Below are 24,953 nucleotides of genomic sequence, written 5' to 3' on the forward strand. Positions count from 1 at the left end.
TCCCGCGTTTGCGAGGTAGCGCAAGGAAACAGACGAAAGAAATGGCCCAACCCCCCCCCATACACATGTATATACATACATCCACACACGCAAATATACATACCTACACAGCTTTCCATGGTTTACCCCAGACGCTTCACATGCCTTGATTCAATCCACTGACAGCACGTCAACCCCGGTATACCACATCGCTCCAATTCACTCTATTCCTTGCCCTCCTTTCACCCTCCTGCATATTCAGGCCCCGATCACACAAAATCTTTTTCACTCCATCTTTCCACCTCCAATTTGGTCTCCCTCTTCTCCTTGTTCCCTCCACCTCCGACACATATATCCTCTTGGTCAATCTTTCCTCACTCATTCTCTCCATGTGCCCAAACCACTTCAAAACACCCTCTTCTGCTCTCTCAACCACGCTCTTTTTATTTCCACACATCTCTCTTACCCTTATGCTACTCACTCGATCAAACCACCTCACACCACACATTGTCCTCAAACATCTCATTTCCAGCACATCCATCCTCCTGCGCACAACTCTATCCATAGCCCACGCCTCGCAACCATACAACATTGTTGGAACCACTATTCCTTCAAACATACCCATTTTTGCTTTCCGATATAATGTTCTCGACTTCCACACATTCTTCAAGGCCCCCAGAGTTTTCGCCCCCTCCCCCACCCTATGATCCACTTCCGCTTCCATGGTTCCATCCGCTGCCAGATCCACTCCCAGATATCTAAAACACTTCACTTCCTCCAGTTTTTCTCCATTCAAACTCAACTCCCAATTGACTTGACCCTCAACCCTACTGTACCTAATAACCTTGCTCTTATTCACATTTACTCTTAACTTTCTTCTTCCACACACTTTACCAAACTCAGTCACCAGCTTCTGCAGTTTCTCACATGAATCAGCCACCAGCGCTGTATATATATATATATATATATATATATATATATATATATATATATATTGTTGACTGGTTGGTAAGGTTATTTAATGTATGTATGACTCATGGTGAGGTGCCTGAGGATTGGCGGAATGCATGCATAGTGCCATTGTACAAAGGCAAAGGGGATAAGAGTGAGTGCTCAAATTACAGAGGTATTAGTTTGTTGAGTATTCCTGGCAAATTATATGGGAGGGTATTGATTGAGAGGGTGAAGGCATGTACAGAGCATCAGATTGGGGAAGAGCAGTGTGGTTTCAGAAGTGGTAGAGGATGTGTGGATCAGGTGTTTGCTTTGAAGAATGTATGTGAGAAATACTTAGAAAAGCAAATGGATTTGTATGTAGCATTTATGGATCTGGAGAAGGCATATGATAAGAGTTGATAGAGATGCTCTGTGGAAGGTATTAAGAATATATGGTGTGGGAGGCAAGTTGTTAGAAGCAGTGAAAAGTTTTTATCGAGGATGTAAGGCATGTGTACGTGTAGGAAGAGAGGAAAGTGATTAGTTCTCAGTGAATGTAGGTTTGCGGCAGGGGTGTGTGATGTCTCCATGGTTGTTTAATTTGTTTATGGATGGGGTTGTTAGGGAGGTGAATGCAAGAGTTTTGGAAAGAGGGGCAAGTATGAAGTCTGTTGGGGATGAGAGAACTTGGGAAGTGAGTCAGTTGTTGTTCGCTGATGATACAGCGCTGGTGGCTGATTCATGTGAGAAACTGCAGAAGCTGGTGACTGAGTTTGGTAAAGTGTGTGAAAGAAGAAAGTTAAGAGTAAATGTGAATAAGAGCAAGGTTATTAGGTACAGTAGGGTTGAGGGTCAATTCAATTGGGAGGTGAGTTTGAATGGAGAAAAACTGGAGGAAGTGAAGTGTTTTAGATATCTGGGAGTGGATCTGGCAGCGGATGGAACCATGGAAGCGGAAATGGATCATAGGGTGGGGGAGGGGGCGAAAATCCTGGGAGCCTTGAAGAATGCGTGGAAGTCGAGAACATTATCTCCAAAAGCAAAAATGGATATGTTTGAAGGAATAGTGGTTCCAACAATGTTGTATGGTTGCGAGGCGTGGGCTATGGATAGAGTTGTGCACAGGAGGATGGATGTGCTGGAAATGAGATGTTTGAGGACAATGTGTGGTGTGAGGTGGTTTGATCGAGTAAGTAACGTAAGGGTAAGAGAGATGTGTGGAAATAAAAAGAGCGTGGTTGAGAGAGCAGAAGAGGGTGTTTTGAAATGGTTTGGGCACATGGAGAGAATGAGTGAGGAAAGATTGACCAAGAGGATATATGTGTCGGAGGTGGAGGGAACGAGGAGAAGTGGGAGACCAAATTGGAGGTGGAAAGATGGAGTGAAAAAGATTTTGTGTGATCGAGGCCTGAACATGCAGGAGGGTGAAAGGAGGGCAAGGAATAGAGTGAATTGGATCGATGTGGTATACCGGGGTTGACGTGCTGTCAGTGGATTGAATCAGGGCATGTAAAGTGTCTGGGGTAAACCATGGAAAGCTGTGTAGGTATTGTATATTTGCGAGTGTGGACGTATGTATATACATGTGTATGGGGGTGGGTTGGGCCATTTCTTTCGTCTGTTTCCTTGCGCTACCTCGCAAATGCGGGAGACAGCGACAAAGCAAAAAAAAAAAATATATATATATATATATGTGTGTGTGTGTGTGTGTGTGTGTGTGTGTGTGTGTGTGTGTGTGTGTGAGTGGATGGGCTATTCTTCGTCTGTTTCCTGGTGCTACCTCGCTGACACAGGAAACAGCTTGAACATTTATGAAAGGCTGTAAGATGTATCTGTGCTCTACTGTTAATCTAAAATGCACACTATTAATAGATCCTAATCTTTTGAATGCATTGTCTCTTTTTATACCTATATGCATTTTCTACCTTAGATATGTAGCATAATTAACAACTATCAGAAACTAAATAACTGGACAAAGCATTCATGATAAAAAAAAATGAAGCAACCAAAGATGCCATGCAAGACAATTAGAGACAAGAAGAAAATCATGCATCTATAGTTGGGATATATATTTATATTGTAGTCCCAACAATATGAATACAGTGCCATAATAGATCCTTTCATACTTGCTCCCTTTCACTACTTAACTGAGGTTGTATCAGGAACAAACTACTCAGCCTTTCAGGAAAATTCCTTGCACTTACAAGGCTCACAAAAAAAAAAAAAAAAAGGGCACTCAAGTTTCAACACGAGTACAATTAACCTTTTCCTTGCTTAATACATTCCTCAGGTTGGACAAGTGCAAAACAATTTCAACAAGGAATTATAGAAGTAGCACAAGCCCATTTCTCAATAATAACTAACAGCATATCAAATATAAAAAAAATCTGGGATGACATTGTTTAAAAAAAGGGGTTTTCTTTGAATGAAACAACATAATTCAGTATCAGTTACCATCCTGAATTCAAATTCAATTGCTTCAATATCATTTTAATATAACAACAAAAATTCTACTTACCCATCATCCTCTTCCTTTTCTAATTCATCTTCATCCTCCCCTTCTTCCTCTTCATCCTGTAGATGATTTATAGTTGTTCCACATGAAAGATTTGTTCTAAGTCCAGCGGCAGCACCCTCAAGCTGCCTGCTTGGCCGAGGTTTCTTGGGCCTCAAATTAAATGGCTCAGGCTGCTCAATTCGCTTTGACTTCCTAGTTCTTAAAGTGTCTTCCACTTCCTCATCTCTTCTTGATATCTTTTCCACATCTTCTTTCTTCCTTAAAGTTCTCTCTATTTCCTCATTTTTTCGAGTGACTCTCTCCACTTCATCATTTCTTCTGACTCTTTTATTTCGTGTGCTAAGTGCTTCTTCTGGGTCTTGCTGTTTCTGTCTTTTACTTCTACTCCGACTATTTGCTTCCATGATTATTTCTTCCTCATCTTCAATCTCTGAGTGTTTCCTCCTCCTGATCTCCCTGCTGTTATTAGAGAAAACTTGAGTTTTATGCCTAAGTCTATGTGACCTTTCAAGTTCTTCCATATGTAACTCCTGAGATTCTCTTCTCTGATCTCCATGGGGATCCTGTTTCCGCCTGGTTCGTGATGATTCTCTCAGGCTTGTTACAGGATGGTCTTCCACCTCATTTGATTCAACTTTTCTTCTTGTTCTTGATGAGTCTTTAAGTAAGGCTGTAGTTTCATCCTCACTTTCCTCAGCTTCAGCTTTTTTTCTACTTCTAGTTGATGTTTCCTTTCTCCCTTCTCCTTCACTTTCCTCAACTTCAGTTTTTCTTCTGCTTCTCCTGGTTAATGGTTCCTTACTATTCTCTTCCTCACTTTCTTCAACTTCTACCTTTCGTCTTCTCCTTGATGAAGGTTCTCTACGGCACTCTTTTTCACATTCCTCTGATTCAACTCTTCTCCTTATTCTGGATAGGGTCTCTCTCCGATTATCTTCTTCACTCTCGTCAACTTCAACTCTGTTATTCTTCCCTAGTGAGATTCTCCTGTTCTCATCCTCACTTTCTTCAGGTTCTATTCTTCTTCTGCTCCTGGCTGAGAGTTCCCGACGGTTATCCTTTACATTTTCCTCAGGTTCTATTTTTCTTCTACCTCTTGTTGTGCTCTCCCTCCGCTTCTCTTCCTCCTTCACCTCAGCTTCAGTTTTTCTTTTACTCCGTGTTGATGAGGTTTCCCTTCGGCTCTTTGGCATTGACACTGAATTGTGATCTTCTGTAACATCTCGAGAGTGCCTGACATTGTACCCTCTATAACCAACCCAAGAGTTTGAACTTATTTTCCGAGAATTTCTCAGTGTTGACACTAGCTCTACTGTGTTACTTCTTCTGCTGTCCACCATGTCATTCACAAACTCTATGAAGGGGATAAGAAAATTACCATTTTTAGATATCACTGAAATGAAAAGGAAACAGCATGTGCAACCTACAGCAAGGATATATGTGATTAATGTATCACTATATTTCTACACATTAAGAAAATTAAAAAAAAAGATTGCTTAAGTTGCTTATGAATACATGTGAATGTAAAATGTACTCAACTAAAAATGCTGCTGTCAGTTCTACAAGCACCACTGATATGACAGCATTTGAAAATTAGGCATCAATGTCTTTTACTAATTTCTAAAGAAAAATAAGCTGTAGGTAGCAGTTGGTAGGCAGCCAGAGACAAGGGAGGTATATTACTAGTTCCACCCACCTAATTATTGAGAGGGTTAGTGAAGGCTGCATAGTGAGCCAGCACTTCAGTAGTTGTCAAGCTGCACTTCTTTCACCCAGGTAACAGTCTTTTCTCTCTACCTCACCCACATTTGGACTACTGGCAATCTGTCCACAGACATACAATCTCTCTGTGTCAAACATAACACTTACCAACAATTAACTCACACAGCTCATTCTTTGTGTCTCTAAATTTTCCTGTGGTGAGCACAATGTGCTAGTCCTACCTTTTGGTAAAATGGTAGGAACTACAGATAGCAGCAAAAGGCAGGAACATTTAGGCAGAAGCATTAAGTAGAAGCAGTAGGCAGGAATATTTAGCAGAAGCATTAGGTAGTAGTAGTCAGTAGGAACATTAGATATGAGCCTCTGCAAACACTGTGTTAGATTTGCCCTCTGCCAGTGGCCTGTCGAGGGTGAGGCACTAAAGGTTAAAAAGCGGCACTGGAGTTTCCTTGTTGTGGTGGCTCTATCGTTGTGGCCACTCCCTTGAGGGAGTTCCAGGAGAAAACTCACATCAGATATAGATAGATAGAAGCTTTCAATTCAGGAATTATTTCAATATTTATATAGGGGAAAGCTGCACAGATTTTTGCCACATTCCTAGCACGAGATATCGATTTGGAATAAAGATCTTTGTATCATACAATTATGCAGCTGGCATAGTTTCAAACATTATTGTATATACCAGTAAGGACACTAGAAATGTGGACATAGTGATGCTCTTGCAATTTCTGATGGCAGTGAAGAAATTGATGAACAAATATTTGGGAGAGGGACACATACTCTCTACAGACAACTGGTATGACAGCCCAGCATTATGTGAGTAATTGTTGGAAAATAACACTGGTACATATAGACTCTACATAATATTAGAATAAATGTCAGCAAGAAATGCATAATGGTGCTAATATTACATCATCTTCCAATGAATTCTAATAATCCAAAACAAATATACAAAGATAATGATAAAGAAAAAATCAGGAGAGTGCAGGAAACAGTAAAACATGCATTTCTCGTAGATGGTAAAGTACTGATAAAGGGGCAGTTCAATTATAGAGAGACAGATTAGAGGGACTTAGTTTCTTATGATGATAATAAGTCATGGAGACACAGGTATATAGAATATGAACATGAAAATTTCCTATACCAACACAACAGTGAACACTCTCAGACACACAAACTAGCATGGATATTGAAAATATTTTATATAACACACCAATTGAAAAAAGTGATGATGTAATGCTGACATCTGATTAAGTGGTAAATGAGGGACTTAACAGAGGTGACACAAGACCTAAGGTGGAGGAAAAATCAAGGATACCACATAAGCCTCAACAATTATGATTGGGAAACGGAGTTAAGTAGCCAAGAACCAGGGCATTGTGATGAGACATTCTGTGAAATTTACAAAGGAAAAGGAACATGGGTACCTTCAGCCTCAAATACAGAGGGAATAATGAGAAAGAGGAAAGAAAGGTTTGATAAAAGATGACAAAAAGCCAAGGATGAGCAGTGGCAAGATTACTGGCAACACTCCAACCAGCTAGCTTTTGCTAAGACAAAAGGGAACGAATACAGCACGATAAGAAAGGACAAATAAACTTTGAAGGAAGGAAAAAGTACAGAACTTTTCCATAAATTCATCATGCTCAGGGATTCAGAGACAAGAATTGTTGAGGATAATGGAAGGATATGTGACGAACTGCATAACATGTTTTCACGATGGAAGACACTATAGCTTTGTCACCCCAGAGGTGAAGTGAAGAGGAGGTTTTAGAAAACATTGATATCACACATTTCCTCCAGATTTATAAATACCACATACAAATCCTTCTGTTTCTCTAAGTATTTCTTAAACATATTCTTCAAAGCATACATCTGATCCAGGTGTCATCTACCACTCCTGTAGCCACACGATTACTCTCCTACTTGAAACTCAGTGCATGCCACCACCCTCTCAATCACCAATCCCCCATAAAACTTACCAGCTACACTCAACAAACTTTTACCTTTCTAATCTGAACACTCACTGTTGTTCCCCTTGCCTTTATACAAGGGCAATATACAGGTATTTTGCAAATACTCAAGCATCTCACCATAAACTATATTCTTTCTTTCTTTCACACTATTAGCCATTTCCTGCATTAGCAAGGTAGCGTTAAGAACAGAGGACTGGACCTTTCAGGGAATATCCTCACCTGGCCCCCTTCTCTGTTCCTTCTTTTGGAAACTTAAAAAAAAAATGAGAGGGGAGGATTTCCAGCCTCCCGCTCCCTTCCCTTTTAGTCGCCTTCTACGACACGCAGGGAATACGTGGGAAGTATTCTTTCTCCCCTATCCCCAGGGATAATGAACTATATATACATCAAAAATCATAACAAATCAATCAACACAATCACCCCTTTCTTGAGAAATTCAATTACAATCCCATCCACTGTAGCAGTTTTGCTGCAATTAATCCTACAGAGGGCTTTCACCCCCTTTTTTTTCACCAAACATCAAACACTACTTTCTATGACCCTGTAGCTTCACACCCCTCCACATCCAAAACATCCCACATCCGTTATCCTATTACCAAACATATTCAATTTGGATATAATTGACAAATTGGCTGAAAAGAACCTAATGGAATCCAATGAAAAGCAATCTGAGGAAACAGTCCATGGAACGAGTAACATAATAGCATCTTTCTCCAAGAGCCCTACATGGAAAGAAATAGAGACAATGTCAGAGACTTAGGGGTTTAAATGAAAATCTTGAATTCAAAGGGCACACTGATAAGAATGCACTTTTTAGCCAAGTTGAGTGATATAATAATGAGAACTTTCACATATGACACACAGCATACATAAATTTAAGAATCTGTACAACAGCAGGGGATGTTTCAGAGATGGGTCCTAATGAAAGTAATTACAAATATCTAATTAAGTAATTAAAGACAGCAAATGAAACAGTTAAAAGTATGCTTGATATGCAAAATGGAATAAAGTTATGTTGTATGGTCCAGTTACACAGATGGAAATAAGAAGGAAAGAGCAGAAAAACACTTCACATGCAAAACTGATGGCCTGGAGTGTATGAACTACCGTTAGAGGGTGGGAAAACCTAAACTCTAAAATTAGAGAAAAGAAAGGAGGGATACATTTTAATATATGCATGGCAGCTAACAGAAGGCATAGAGAAAAATGTTTCAAACCAGAAAGCATCTCCGCAAGGATGATAAAGAAATATCAAGTTGGGAATTTCTTTTTTTTTTTTTTTTTTTTTTTGGTGGGGGAAGCTAGAAAGATAATTTCATGCAATTACATGAGAAATGAGTGACTACAGAAATATGAAAAAGAAAACCAGACTCATGGCTGAAGTTAATCCTTGATGAACCTCAAAAAAATAATTAGAAGAGAAGTGGTGACAGAAAGAAATGGTAAAATTCAGCCAGCAAAACAGTCAGAGCTTCATATCTGCCCTGACCATAGCAAAATCTCACTGTGAGTGCTCTGAGGAAGATAGGTAATCTACATATCTTTCTATTATAATTGACTGTAGGTGTTCTGAGGTAGGTTGGTGATCTACATATCTTCTATCAAAATTAACTTCATCCAAATTCCTTGGGATGGATTAGGTGCATAACTAATCTATCTTTATTGCTGATGCCTGTCTCATCTAGGAACTCCCTTCAGGGGGTGGCCACAACAAAAGTCTCCATACCTGGTGAACTTTTGTATAAAATGTCTTTGAAATTACTCATAAACATCCTTAACCCACGCCCATTATATTTATGGCAAACTAGGACTTTCACTCTTCTAAAAGTACTTCATTATTACTTTGCACATGTCACATAAGACCAACATCTTCGCTCACTCAAACGCAAAAAATGCTTCCATTACCTCCAATCCCAAATAACTCCTCTAGCATCTTCAGTAAAAACATTCCTAAACCTAATCCAATCTCTCACTGCATCTATCCAGTTCTTCCATGGTCTGTCTCTTCCTTACACCATTACTGTACTAGTATGTATCTCCTTGACCAGCATATCTGCCATAACTCTGTTTTGACAATTCCAGCCCAAAAGAATTAACTCCTGAGATTTTCTAACGATTTCCTCGCATTGTATATCCTTCTCACACCTTTAGTCTTTAACTATTCTCCTCATTCCCCATGTATTATGCAAGTCCTCCATCCTGACTGCTTTTACATTTAACCTATCCTGTTCCCTAACCCAAACATTCAAATCATCCATCAATTTTTCCTCTAGACCTACAGCCTTTAATACTCAAAGTTTTCTCTAAAATGTATTCTTAACTTCCACTCCTCTGTCACTAAAAGGCACATATGCAGCCATCAGACATTCTTAACCTTTGACACTTAAATTTCAAAACTAATAATTTTGTAATAACAGATCTAATACATCTAAACTTACTACTACGTATTTTCATGCCTTCTAAAACTGGAAATGAAAAACCCAAAACAAACATTTCCATTACCAAATACTGCATGTACACCATTGAAATCTTGCAAAAACATTCTTGCTCTGCTTTACATTCATCAATTTCAGTCAAATGACTTACCTTTTTTTGTACACTGCTGCTCTCCTGCAGTTGTTCGTACTTTATCTACAACTGACTTCTTTTCATCTTCCAACTGCTTCTCCTCTAAAGCTGTTTTCTTCTCTGTTATCATATGCTTTACCTCTAAGGCTGCCTGTTTTTCCTCTAATATTGATTGCCTCTCATCTACTGCCATCCTTTTGTCTTCTGCCAAAGTCTTTCCTATAGATGTCTGTCTGTCTTCCACCAATGTCTTCTTGTCCTCCAAAGCTGTCCTCTTCTCATCAACTGTAATCAGTTTTTCTTCCAGATTCATCTGTTTCTCCTCAGTCGCTGTTCTCCTTTCATCAACTGTTGGTTGTCTTTCCTCTACTGTTAGCTGCTTTTCTTCAACAACAAATTTCTCTTCATTGTGGCCCTGCCCTGTTCGTTTTGCTCTTCTTCTTTCAGTTGAATACTGGGTTTCTTTCAAGGTGTGAGACTTTCTTCTCCCACTTTTAAGGCTTCGAAAGCTAGGCTCAAAATCATGATCATCTTCTTCCTTAAAGACATAGGCATCTTCCTTTGAAGGTAAAGCCAGTAACTTCTCTTCAATTTTGCTTTGAGCAGAATTCGTATTACTTTGTTTAATTTCACTAATACTGCTGTTTATGTTCTCTTTCTCCCTCTCTTTGGCTTCAACCTGCAGAAAAAATCAAGCAATTATTACCATCATACCAGTACACAAATCAAAGATGACAGAAAGCAAACTGGTGAGTTATAAATTGAAGCAAAAAACCTAAAATGAGTTAAGGGGGAACACCTCACTAGGGTGAATAGTATCAACAATAAATTCAGAAAATTACAAACAGTAAAAGGTTGGTCATACAATTAACACCCATCAAATCTCTCTCTTTGCACCACTGATCAAAAATTCACATCCTATTCATTTATAACCACCACAAAACCAATTTCTATGAAAGAGTTCTGGTGCCTCTCAGGGCCTCTTACATATGGCCTGCAGCCCAAGGTTGCACTAATTCCAGCAGCAGGGAAATGCAGATTCCTTTGAAGTGATAATCTCTTTCATGAGACTGTACTCACAGTAAAATAGCCTTGCCACAGGTGAATTTTCACTCATGGTGTAATTTTTTACAGACAGAGCCCAAGAACATCCCAAATCCTATCCTAACAAATACATTTCTTGGGTGTTTTCCTATGTTTAATCATTCAATTCCTCACCGAGGTCTCCTGTGAAACCCTGTGAATGTTTCTCACTTTGTTTAGAAAAATGTATTCAATGTTACAATTTCAAAGATATTCATAAAACAATGAAAAATGCACTTCAGATGTATATTGCATCCACCAATAACACTGAAAAATGTGCAAAAGTTTTGTAAATGTTTCACCAAAACATGCTATACTGTGTAACAGTAAGGCCACTCCCAATAAGGCCAGTTGCCACTGCACATTCTATTCTTAATTTTTCCTATCTGATCATTTCCTTTTCCTGCATTAGTGAGGCAGCACCAAGAAATAGACAAAGAAAGACGAATCCACTCACATACACGTACACAGAGATATACATACATACATTTATACATACATATGTTGCAAGTCACAATGGTGTGCATAATCTAGTATTAAAAAAAATGAAAATCAAATACTGTTCCCAAGTGCACTTCTGTGTAATGATCACACTGCCAGGGAAGATGCAAGAAATTATTTCATTTCCTGTGTCTCCCCAATGATGTGATCATTACATGAAAGTGCACTTGGGAACTTGTCCTGTTTCATTTTCCTGCATGCATGCATACACATACATATACACACAGGTACATATTCATACTTATTCGTCATCATCCATTTCCGATGCCACCCTACCCCAAAGGAAACAGCACAAATATATGAAAGAATATATACATTCTCCTCTTCTTCCCAACACTTGATCACCACCCCGTCAACATGGTAGCGCCAAGAAACAGATGAAGAAAGGCCACATCCGCTCACATCCACACATAAGTTATGTGCAATGCAGCAAAACCAGAGCTCCCTATCCACTTTCAGGCCCAATAGACCTTTCCATGGTTTACTCCAGGATGCTTTATGTGCCCAGTTCAGTCCATGACAGCATGTCAAACCCAGTATACCACATTGTTCCAATTCACTCTATTCCGTGCACGCCTTTCACCCTCCTGCATATTCAGGCCCCAATCGCTCAAAATCTTTTTCACTCCATCCTTCCACCTCCAATTTGGTCTCCCACCTCTTGTTCCCTCCACCTTAGACCCATATATCCTCTCTGTCAATCTTTCCTCGCTCATTCTCTCCATATGTCCAAACCACTTCAACACCCTCTGCTCTCACAAAACTTTTTATTTTTATACATCTCTCTTACACTTTCATTACTTACTCAATCAAACCACCTTACACCACATACTGTCCCCAAACATTTCATTTCCAACACATCTACCCTCCTCCAAACAACCCCATCTATAGCCCATGCCTCGCAACCATATAATTTTGTTGGAAATACTATTCCTTCAAACATACCATTTTCCTCTTTGAGGCTCCAGTCATGGACAAAAGACTACATCATGGCCAGGCCTTCTTTGAAATATAAAGAGGTTAATGAAAGGAAAAAATTCCAAACAAGGAAAAGTATTTTTTGAATTTCAGAGGGAGCGAAAAACCTCTTAAAAAGTGCCAAGTCATAGTTAAGGGGAAAGACATGAGAGGGTAGAAAGTTCTAAAGCTTTGAGGTATGAGAAGAAAAAGCTATGAAAAAACAACAGTAAGTTGCCAACAGCCACATAGTAATCACATGACATCATTTCACCAAAACCAAATAAGTAATCAATGGTTATCACTTTTTTTCTTTTTTTTTCCCCGCGTTTGCGAGGTAGCGCAAGGAAACAGACGAAAGAAATGGCCCAACCAACCCCCATACACATGTATCACTTTTATCTTATATAAAAGATCTTTCTTTGTTTTACAATCAATGAGATGTGCTGATACTCTTTTTAGTGCAGCTTTAATATAAATAATCTTTAAATTACCAGCCACACCAGTCAAACAGTGTTCTCAAGGTCAAGTGGTTGCTGGCACAATGCCACCACATTTGCTATAAGCACATCCTCCAACCTCATCCTGGTTAACTTTCAGTGCTGGAAGAGTCTGAATCCAAACATCACTCTCCATACAATCATCATCTGCCAGGTATTCTAAATCAAGCAAAAATCTGCTAAACTTCTTTTCAAGATAATTCATGAGAATGTGATGTCACTGGCATGGCTGGAGAATGACTCACTGTGGGGAGAAAATATCACACACTTTTACCTTGGCAATCACTTTGGCTTGGCAGGCAGCCTTGAAACAGAAATATGAAATTCTATGTATAAAATCTGTCTAGCATTGTTGTCCAGCCCATGTAAATATCCATCTACAGGAATTATAAGGGGGTTAAAGTAGAGGCATATTCATTACCTTCCCTATGAGCTTCAAAGCTCCACAACTAATTCTTGAGGCAATTATGGCAATACCCAAATCATTCGCCAATGAATTTTTCAAGTTGGTTAGTTTATTAACAAGTTTGTCTGCTGCCTACAGTTTAGACCTTAAAGAATATGGATTGGCAAAAGTCTTTTTTTAAGCAGCAACACATCAGTAAATTCAATGGTCCTTTACCATTATCATAGGTCAAATACATGAAAAATTCAGGTTCTGTACCTACTTACATAAAAATAAGCACTAAATACAGACAATCCCTGCAGAATGACAGTTCACAGAGAGATGTTTCACAATAGTAACATATGATGACAAGAATAAAAATTCACAGAATGACAAGGTTTTGTAATAACAACAGAATTTGACGAAAATTCATCATTTATTAATTTTGCTTTGTCGCTGTCTCCCGCGTTAGCGAGGTAGCGCAAGGAAACAGACGAAAGAATGGCCCAACCCTCCCACATACACATGTATATACATACACGTCCACACACGCAAATATACATACCCATACATCTTAATGTATACATATATATACACACAGACATATACATATATACACATATACATAATTTATAATGTCTGCCTTTATTCATTCCCATCGCCACCTCGCCACACATGAAATAACAACACCCTTCCCACACATGTGGGCGAGGTAGCGCTACGAAAAGACAACAAAGGCCACATTCGTTCACACTCAGTCTCTGGCTCTCATGTATAATGCACCAAAACCACAGCTCCCTTCCCACATCCAGGCCCCACACAACTTTCCATGGTTTACCCTAGATGCTTCACACGCCCTGGTTCAATCCATTGACAGCACGTTGACCCCGGTATACCACATCGTTCCAATTCCCTCTATTCCTTGCACGCCTTTCACCCTCCTGCATGTTTAGGCCCTGATCACTCAGAATCTTTTTCACTCCATCTTTCCACCTCCAATTTGGTCTCCCACTTCTCGTTCCCTCCACCTCTGACACATATATCCTCTTTGTCAATCTTTTCTCACTCATTCTCTCCATGTGACCAAACCATTTCAAAACACCCTCTTCTGCTCTCTCAACCACACTCTTTTTATTACCATACATTTCTCTCACCCTTTCATTACTTACTCGATCAAACCACCTCACACGACATATTGTCCTCAAACATCTCATATAATTTCAAATATTCAATTATCAATGAAATATTTGAGTATATTGTAAACTTCATTTATAATCACTTTCATACAGATATCACAGCAAAACATTAAATTCTTCTTGTATTATGAATATCAACTTTTAATATACCTATAGGGCCATAAAAGTGAAAATATTACAATAAATATATATACAGAAATGGATACACTTACTTTGGAAGGCTCGAGAAACCATTCACTCCACTAACACCTACCTCAATCATTTATCACCAACATTCTCAGTAAAAATCATTAAATATCATCTGAGCTACAAGTTAACTGACAATAGCTGCTTAATCAGAGAGTCTATGCATATCATGAAAAGAAAAAAAAAATGCCTCCTTTACAAAATAAAGGAAACCCCAATAAAATTACGATCCCTTCCTCTGTATTGATGTTGTACGGTTTTGAATGGACCTCATTAAGGCTAGCAGACAGCCTATGCAATAATAATTAGTTTTTCAGGCATGATATCACATACAAATATACAACTAAGCACAATACAGTACAAAATCTATGGTTTTTTCCATGCATGATTTTACACTGTAATGACTAAACAATCTAAACGTACATGTTATTTAAATATCATTTACACATGATTTTTTTTACATGAATTAATAAACATATCACCAAAATATAAACATTAACACTAAATAATTGTTCTATCATTCTAAAACTAACTGAATTTTCATAACATGTTTTATTTGGAAAAAGAATGGGAGCTTACATAAACATCATGAAATGTCAGATGTACAGTTCCTTCTCACCTGAAAATGCATAGCATTGTTATCAAAATGAGTTCAGAATGACTGACTATATATGACTATAATGTGATTCCTAAAGGCCATGGTAAAGCTTTAATCTATACAAAACTTACAGTAATTCTATTTGTCTTAGTGACAAATCAGTTTTTCACTGTAACAAAATGCATAGTAATATGTTAGTTGTCTACTATTTTCCATCACAACTAGCTTTCACCACAACACAAACAAGTGCTCTCAAACTCAAAACAAATTTAGTGTAATATCATGTCAGATCACTGCTTAAAGTGGGTAGCAGCATAGGGTAGTTTATCTACAGTCAAGTCCCTTTATATCTCACCCTGGCCACTTGCCTCACCTAGGGTGGCAAGTGACCTGCCTTTACAAAAGGATCTCTCTTTTCCTATTCTACTCTAAATTTGAGATTTATAATGCAAAATACTTTCCTCTACATCACAACAATAATCAGCTGCCCTGGGTATCATGTGCATCACACATTGTAAACATGCCAAGTCATCCAGCCCATCTTGGTCTTAAGCTCTTTTACGATCAGTTAAGTAGTTACTACTATGTAATATGTAATATCTTGCACCTTCTATGGTGATCTAAGGGTAACTGAAGCACATGAAACTTTTTCCAGGTATGGTGGAAGAATACTCAAGATACCGATGCATAATTGGTGGAATCAAGCATTAACTAGGAATTCAAACGAAAATGGGAATGGTTACATCCTTATGTTAGAACCAGAGCAACCCTAAAAGAATCCTCAATAAGAGGAACTGAGACATAAAAAGTTTAAGTAGCATGTAGGAGCAGCATGTTGGAGAAATGATGGCTATGTCTGAGGGTAGAGTAGTCCAGCAGCGTTGTATGGCTGTGTCTTGGGCCTAAATGCAAGAAGTTCTAAGAGTGAGTGAGTGAGTGAGTGAGTGTGTGTGTGTGTGTGTGTGTGTGTGTGTGTGTGTGTGTGTGTGTGTGTGTGTGTCCGCATACCCACAGCTAAATTATGCCATAACGTCAGTGCTAGAATGAAGTGTTTACCCCATGTCCTTCTCAGCTGCCACCTGCATTATATATATATATATATATATATATATATATATATATATATATATATATATATATATATATATATTTTTTTTTTTTTTTTTTTTTTTTTTTGCTTTGTCGCTGTCTCCCGCGTTTGCGAGGTAGTGCAAAGAAACAGACGAAAGAAATGGCCCAACCCATCCCCATACACATGTATATACATACGTCCACACACGCAAATATACATACCTACACAGCTTTCCATGGTTTACCCCAGACGCTTCACATGCCTTGATTCAATCCACTGACAGCACGTCAACCCCGGTATACCACATCGCTCCAATTCACTCTATTCCTTGCCCTCCTTTCACCCTCCTGCATGTTCAGGCCCCAATCACACAAAATCTTTTTCACTCCATCTTTCCACCTCCAATTTGGTCTCCCACTTCTCCTCGTTCCCTCCACCTCCGACACATATATCCTCTTGGTCAATCTTTCCTCACTCATTCTCTCCATGTGCCCAAACCATTTCAAAACACCCTCTTCTGCTCTCTCAACCACGCTCTTTTTATTTCCACACATCTCTCTTACCCTTACGTTACTTACTCGATCAAACCACCTCACACCACACATTGTCCTCAAACATCTCATTTCCAGCACATCCATCCTCCTGCGCACAACTCTATCCATAGCCCACGCCTCGCAACCATACAACATTGTTGGAACCACTATTCCTTCAAACATACCCATTTTTGCTTTCCGAGATAATGTTCTCGACTTCCACACATTCTTCAAGGCTTCAAGGCTCCCAGGATATATTATATAAGCATTTATTCTTGGTTCATCTGGGACTGACTTCAGCCACATCAAGTGTTCTTTTAAATATTTCTGTAGTTGTTCCACTGAATATTTCTTATTCCTTCTACCAGTACACAGAACAGTCGTTCTATCTTCTGGGTTAGGCCATAACATATTCTTGTATATTTCCTGTAAATTTCAAGATATTCTTGAAGATGTAATAACTATATCTCCCTTGTTGAGAGGCTTTCACATTTAATACAACACAGCAGTACTCACTTTTGCTTCTTATTTGTGCATTAAAACTTTTTATCTAAGAGCTTCTATCTCTTAAAATAAAAGGTTTCAGAATCATACCACAATTCAACTAACATGACAGTGCTATCTTCTCAATATTTCTCAAAGTTCTAGTTTCCTATCTATGAAAACACCCAAAACTTTTTAAATTTGTTCCATGTTCTACCACCTTCTCTGATGAACCTTTATATGATACCACCAATGCATTTTTACTTGTCCCATAAATTAAATGCTCGCATTAATTTGCACTGAGTCCATCAGGTTCACTTTTGCCAATTAGTGTATTGCTTAATACTCTTGCATCCCCTTTTGATCAATTTATGATCAAATTGTTTTGCTTACTTCGGTGTCTTCATCAAAGCTCCTTACTATGCTTTCCTTTACTGGTGATGTCTAATGTCACTCATATAATGAGTAATGAGGCTAATACCATTCCCTGTGGTAGTCCAAATCGGAAGATAAAAAAGAAAAAAAAGGTTGATAAAAAAGAAAAAAAAGGTTTAAGAGATTAGATATGTATAAAATGAAATGCACTTCTTCACCATTTCCCGTGTGAGCATGGGAGCATCAGGAAAAGATAAATGAGGCTTATAAGAAGAAAATTCTTGTTTGACTCCTTGGGAAATTTCCAGCCCCCTGCTCCCATCCTCTGAATCACCTTCTATGACAAACAGGATATATGTGGACAGTATTTTTTCTGCCCTATCCCCAATGGATTTTTTTTTTTTTTTGCCGCTGTCTCCCGCATTTGCAGGGTAGCGCAAGGAAACAGACAAAAGAAATGGCCCAACCCATCCCCATACACATGTATATACATACACGTCCACACACGCAAATATACATACCCATACATCTCAATGTACACATATATATACACACACAGACATATACATCTATACACATGTACATAATTCATACTGTCTGTCTTTATTTATTCCCATCGCCACCTCGCCACACATGGAATAACATCCCCCTCCCCCCTCATGTCTGCGAGGTAGCGCTAGGAAAAGACAACAAAGGCTCTATTCGTTCACATTCAGTCTCTAGCTGTCATGAAATAATGCCCGAAACCACAGCTCCCTTTCCACGTCCAGGCCCCACACAACTTTCCACGGTTTACCTCAGACGCTTCACATGCCCTGATTCAATCCATTGACAGCACGTCGACCCCGGTATACCACATCGATCCAATTCACTTTATTCCTTGCCCGCCTTTCACCCTCCTGCATGTTCAGGCCCCGATCACTCAAAATCTTTTTCACTCCGTCTTTCCACCTCCAATTTGGTCTCCCTCTTCTCCTCGTTCCCTCCACCTCTGACACATACATCCTCTTTGCCAATCTTTCCTCACTCATTCTCTCCATGTGACCAAACCATTTCAAAACACCCTCTTCTGCTCTCTCTACCTCACTCTTTTTATTACCACACTTCTCTCTTACCCTTTCATTACTTACTCGATCAAACCACCTCACACCACATATTATCCTCAAACATCTCATTTCCAGCACATCCACCCTCCTCCACATTATTCTATCTATAGCCCACGTCTCGCAACCATACAACATTGTTGGAACTACTATTCCTTCAAACATACCCATTTTTGCTTTCCAAGATAACGTTCTTGACTTCCACACATTTTTCAACGCTCCCAGAACTTTCGCCCCCTCCCCCACCCTATGGTTCACTTCCACTTCCATGGTTCCATCTGCTGCCAAATCCACTCCCAGATATATAAAACACTTCACTTCCTCCACTTTTTCTCCATTCAAACTTACTTCCCTATTGACTTGTCCCTCAACCCTACTGTACCTAATAACCTTGCTCTTATTCACATTCACTCTCAGCTTTCTTCTTTCACACACTTTACCATACTCAGTCACCACCTTCTGCAGTTTCTCACCCAAATCAGCCACCAGTGCTGTCTCATTAGTGAACAACAACTGACTCACTTCCCAAGCTCTCTCATCCACAACAGACTTCATACTTGCCCCTCTTTCCAAAACTCTTCCATTCACCTCCCTAAAAACCCCTCCATAAACAAATTAAACAACCATGGAGACATCACGCACCCCTGCCACAAACCTACATTCACTGAGAACCAATCACTTTCCTCTCTTCCTACACGTACACATGTCTTACATCCTTGATAAAAACTTTTCACTGCTTCTAACAACTTGCCTCCCACACCATTCATTCTTAATAACTTCCACAGAGCATCTCTATCAACTCTATCATATGCCTTCTCCAGATCCATAAATGCTACATACAAATCCATTTGCTTTTCTAAGTATTTCTCACATACATTCTTCAAAGCAAACACCTGATCCACACATCCTCTACCACTTCTGAAACCACAATGCTCTTCCCCAGTCTAATGCTCTGTACATGCCTTCACCCTCTCAATCAATACCCTCCCATATAATTTCCCAGGAATACTCAACAAACTTATACCTCTGTAATTTGAGCACTCACATTTATCCCCTTTACCTTTGTACAATGGCACTATGCAAGCATTCCGCGAGCACTCACTTTTATCCCCTTTGCCTTTGTACAATGGCACTATGCAAGCATTCCGCCTATCCTCAGGCACCTCACCATGAGTCATACATACATTAAATAACCTTACCAACCAGTCAACAAGACAGTCACCCCCTTTTTTTAATAAATTCCACTGCAATACCACCCAAACCCACTGCCTTGCTGGCTTTCATCTTCTGCAAAAGCTTTTACTACCTCTTCTCTGTTTACCAAATCATTCTCCCTAACCCTCTCACTTTGCACACCACCTCGACCAAAACACTCTATATCTGCCACTCTATCATCAAACACATTCAACAAACTTTCAAAATACTCACTCCATCTCCTTCTCACATCACCCCATCAGCCCCCTTCACTGACGTTCCCATTTGTTCCCTTGTCTTACACACTTTATCTACCTCCTTCCAAAACATCTTTTTATTCTCCCTAAAATCTAATGATACTCTCTCACCCCAACTCTCACTTGTCCTCTTTTTCACCTCTTACACCTTTCTCTTGACCTCCGGCCTCTTTCTTTTATACATCTCCCACTCATTTGCATTTTTTCCCTGCAAAAATCGTCCAAATGCCTCTCTCTTTTCTTTCACTAATAATCTTACTTCTTCATCCCACCACTTACTACCCTTTCTAATCTGCCCACCTTCCACACCTTTCATGCCACAAGCATCTTTTGTGCAAGCCATCACTGCTTCCCTAGATACATCCAATTCCTCCCCCACTCCCCTTACCTCCTTTGTTCTCACTTTTTTCCATTCTGTACCCAGTCTCTCCCGGTACTTCATCACACAAGTCTCCTTCCCAAGCTCACTTACTCTCACCACTCTCTTCACCCCAACATTCTATCTTCTTTTCTGAAAACCTCTACAAATCTTCACCTTTGCCTCCACAAGATAATGATCAGACATCCCTCCAGTTGCACCTCTCAGCACATTAACACCCAAAAGTCTCTCTTTCGTGTGCCTATCAATTAACACGTAATCCAATAACGCTCTCTGGCCATCTCTCCTACTTACATACGTATACTTATGTATATCTCTCTTTTTAAACCAGGTAGTCCCAATCACCAGTCCTTTTTCAGCACATCTTGGGAGGCAAGTTGTTAGAAGCAGTGAAAAGTTTCTATCGAGGATGTAAGGCATGTGTACGTGTAGGAAGAGAGGAAAGTGATTGGTTCTCAGTGAATGTAGGTTTGTGGCAGGGGTGTGTGATGTCTCCATGGTTGTTTAATTTGTTTATGGATGGGGTTGTTAGGGAGGTGAATGCAAGAGTTTTGGAAAGAGGGGCAAGTATGAAGTCTGTTGGGGATGAGAGAGTTTGGGAAGTGAGTCATTTGTTGTTTGCTGATGATACAGCGCTGGTGGCTGATTCATGTGAGAAACTGCAGAAGCTGTTGACTGAGTTTGGTAAAGTGTGTGAAAGAAGAAAGTTAAGAGTAAATGTGAATAAGAGCAAGGTTATTAGATACAGTAGGGTTGAGGGTCAAGTCAATTGGGAGGTAAGTTTGAATGGAGAAAAACTGGAGGAAGTAAAGTGTTTTAGATATCTGGGAGTGGATCTGGCAGCGGATGGAACCATGGAAGCAGAAGTGAGTCATAGAGTGGGGGAGGGGGCGAAAATCCTAGGAGCCTTGAAGAATGTAAGGAAGTCAAGAACATTATCTCCGAAAGCAAAAATGGGTATGATTGAAGGAATAGTGGTTCCAACAATGTTGTATGGTTGCGTGGCGTGGGCTATGGATAGAGTAGTGTGCAGGAGGGTGGATGTGCTGGAAATGAGATGTTTGAGGACAATATGTGGTGTAAGGTGGTTTGATCGAGTAAGTAATGTAAGGTAAGAGATGTGTGGAAATAAGAAGAGCGTGGTTGAGAGAGCAGAAGAGGGTGTTTTGAAATGGTTTGGGCACATGGAGAGAATGAGTGAGGAAAGATTGACCAAGAGGATATATGTGTCGGAGGTGGAGGGAACGAGGAGAAGTGGGAGACCAAATGGAGGTGGAAAGATGGAGTGAAAAAAATTTTGAGTGATCGAGGCCTGAACATGCAGGAGGGTGAAAGGCGGGCAAGGAATAGAGTAAATTGGATCGATGTGGTATACCGGGGTCGACGTGCTGTAAATGGATTGAATCAGGGCATGTGAAGCATCTGGGGTAAACCATGGAAAGTTCTGTGGGGCCTGGATGTGGAAAGGGAGCTGTGTTTTCGGGCATTATTGCATGACAGCTAGAGACTGTGTGTGTACGAATGGGGACTTTATTGTCTTTTCCTAGCGCTACCTCGCACACATGAGGGGGGAGGGGGATGTTATTCCATGTGTGGTGAGGTGGCGATGGGAATGAATAAAGGGAGACAGTGTGAATTGTGTGCATGTGTATATATGTATATGTCTGTGTGTGTATATATATATGTGTACATTGAGATGTATGGGTATGCATATTTGCGTGTGTGGACGTGTATGTATATACATGTGTATGGGGGTGGGTTGGGCCATTTCTTTCGCCTGTTTCCTTGCGCTACCTCGCAAACGCGGGAGACAGCGGCAAACAAAAAAAAAAAAAAAAAAGATCGACAAGCTCTTCACCATTTCCATTTACAACACTGAACACCCCATGTAAACCAATTATTCCCTCAATTGCCACATTACTCACCTCTGCATTCAAATCACCCATCACTATAAACCAGTTTCGTGCATCAAAACTACAAACACACTCACTCAGCTGCTCCCAAAACACTTGCCTCTCATGCTCTTTCTTCTCATGCCCAGGTGCATATGCACCAATAATCACCCATCTCTCTCCATCCACTTTCAGTTTTACCCATCGTTATATGTAAAACAAAGTAATGAAACACTAAGGATGTGCAAATCATATGGCAAAATTTAATCAATCCTGGAAGACATTATATCTTAAAAGAAATAACAAAACCATATTCAATGTAAGTACCTTTCCCATCACGGCCTACTCACTGTATTCCAAGATGAGATGTTAATTACAGAAACCCAGAGACTGCATATCTATGCCACTAACCTTTTCTGATCTATGGCAGAGGAGAAACATAAAAAGACTCAAGCCAATCTATTCAAAACTGGTCTATAGGCATGCATTCTTCAAGGAAATACAAACCAAAAACTGCAGGCTCTAACGGTCATGTAGTTAAACTACGAGTTCTAACTGTCTCGATAACTACTTTTCCAAAAAGAAAGAAAATGGCCCCTCTAACTGACTCAGGTATAAACCAGCCATTAGCTAGGGGTGGGCATGAACCATAACAACACCTTAAATAGCTTGACTACACAAAATATGAAACAAAAATGCAAGGATAATGGCAGTAAAAGGATTCCCATAATCCAGCAATGAAAACTGGAAACAATACTCACTATAATCCTAATAACTTTCTTCCACAATCTGACAACTTTGGGTACTCCATATATCAAGATGGACCAGGCTTGCCCCAGACTTGAGCAATTTTCACAGACAAGCTTCACTTTGGTTGCAATGCTGGCAAATCTTCAGAACATGCATGTTGCTGTTGTTGTTACTGTTACTGACTGATGATGATAGTTCTAATCCATTTTATTGATTATGCCAATTTCTAAGACCAAAAGTAGTATTCAAAGTAGTCAGGCAACCTTAAAACCAGATTAGCTACATAAATTCTAAAATGTACCTAAAAAAAAACTTTCTGCATACTGGGTTTAATCAAACCTGGCTTAGAAACCAAAACATTTTTTTGCATTTACTACCACAGCAGAAAACTTTTAGACACTTGCCAAACTACTGATGTGCTGACAAAACACATGAAAAGACATATGGTTTTGTGTGACTGCTGGGGCAAGGACAGGCAGATGGTACTGCTGTAGTTTAAATGTACATACCTAACTGGATGAAGCCCAAGGCCTGCCTTATCCTGGTTGATAGATATTTTAACTCATACTTTTTAAGCTGATTTCATTCCATCTGAATTTCCAGCAGATCACATCTGGGAGAAGTAAAAGGCAGTGGTCCTCTTAGCCTATTTCACCCACAGAGAAAACACAAAACACTGCCTTCTGTTAAACTGTGCTGAGTTTGAGAATTTGCTGAATGGCGTTGCAATGTGATGTTTAACAAAGAAACAGAAAAACAGTAATACAAGAAAGGTATCTATAGGAAAAAAAAAAGTCCTCCTTTTGAGAGTTTTATATGTTCCCAAAGCAATGCTTCTCCAGGCAACCTGGATTAAGTAATGCACTACTTTATGAGTTTTTAGTCTCTGATTTGTGTTGAAAACTAATTGAAAACATTCCACAAAATACTCACCTAAAGGTTGTTTCCCCAAAAAAAGCTATCTATGAAAGGGAAGGCTACTGCCAATGACTTTTTCCTCAACTATCATCCTATCATACCGAATACCTTCCAAATACTTACTACTGATACAGGAGTTTCAGAGCTGCCCTTTAATTTGGGTGGGCGACTGGTCTTCATGGTAGACGACGTGAGTGGTAAAGGTGGTGGTGGTGTCACACCGTCTTCTATGCACTCTTCCCCCTGAGCAACTTCTGGTGGTACAAGCTCTGGCACTTTCTCCACACTCTCAACCATAACCTCATCGGCTTTACTGGTTTCTAGAACCTTACTCTCCTCTTTCTTCAGCTCACTTTCCTTTGGTGTTTCTTCTTCCTCCTGATTAGTAGCACAATATTTAATTCTCTTTTTTTATCACAAACAAGGTTATTCATATGTATAGTGCCTACTTACTACTCACCCTTTCCCATTATGAATCATATGGATTCATAAAGAACGTCTGCTTAACTTTGATAATTTCTTAAGACTTCTCCACCAAAAAATCCTAACAATAAAATAATTTCATATGCTCTGCCCTTACAAAAAGACCTTCAGCTCATTACATTTATGCCCATGTCCATACTATAAAAGTTCTTAATCTTTTATGTCACTGATCAATCTGAAAGCAATGCTTAACCAACCTAACAAGATCTTTCGGTCTTCCTCTAAACCAATACCCATTTGGATTACTCAAATCCATGCTTTTGCTCATTCTCTCCCTGTATCCATTCCAGCAAACCTAATCAGAGTTCTAAGTTCCCTTTCCAATATCCCTTTCAACTTCCCTATCTCCTATGATGATTGCAAGTCTGCCACTTAACACGAAAAACACAGCATTAATGTAATATCTAAT

General features: G+C 39.5%; 1 protein-coding gene across 5 annotated transcripts in view; it reads right to left on the reverse strand.

Moving 5' to 3' along the window:
* Window positions 1-24,953, reverse strand: part of LOC139763917 (uncharacterized) — a 197,696-nt gene that overhangs the window by 21,036 nt on the left and 151,707 nt on the right. For 4 of the 5 annotated variants that reach the window (XM_071690358.1, XM_071690357.1, XM_071690355.1 and 1 more), the window contains 3 exons: window positions 24,185-24,439; window positions 9,718-10,378; window positions 3,434-4,787 (listed from right to left, as the gene is read on the reverse strand). In XM_071690358.1, coding sequence (XP_071546459.1) covers window positions 3,434-4,787; window positions 9,718-10,378; window positions 24,185-24,439 — 2,270 coding nt within the window. The remainder of the gene's footprint in view (window positions 1-3,433; window positions 4,788-9,717; window positions 10,379-24,184; window positions 24,440-24,953) is intronic. The other variant, XM_071690356.1, reaches the window with a different exon arrangement.

Source organism: Panulirus ornatus, chromosome 48 (assembly GCF_036320965.1).
Source record: "Panulirus ornatus isolate Po-2019 chromosome 48, ASM3632096v1, whole genome shotgun sequence".
In the NCBI taxonomy this organism is placed as follows: Eukaryota; Metazoa; Arthropoda; class Malacostraca; order Decapoda; family Palinuridae; genus Panulirus; species Panulirus ornatus.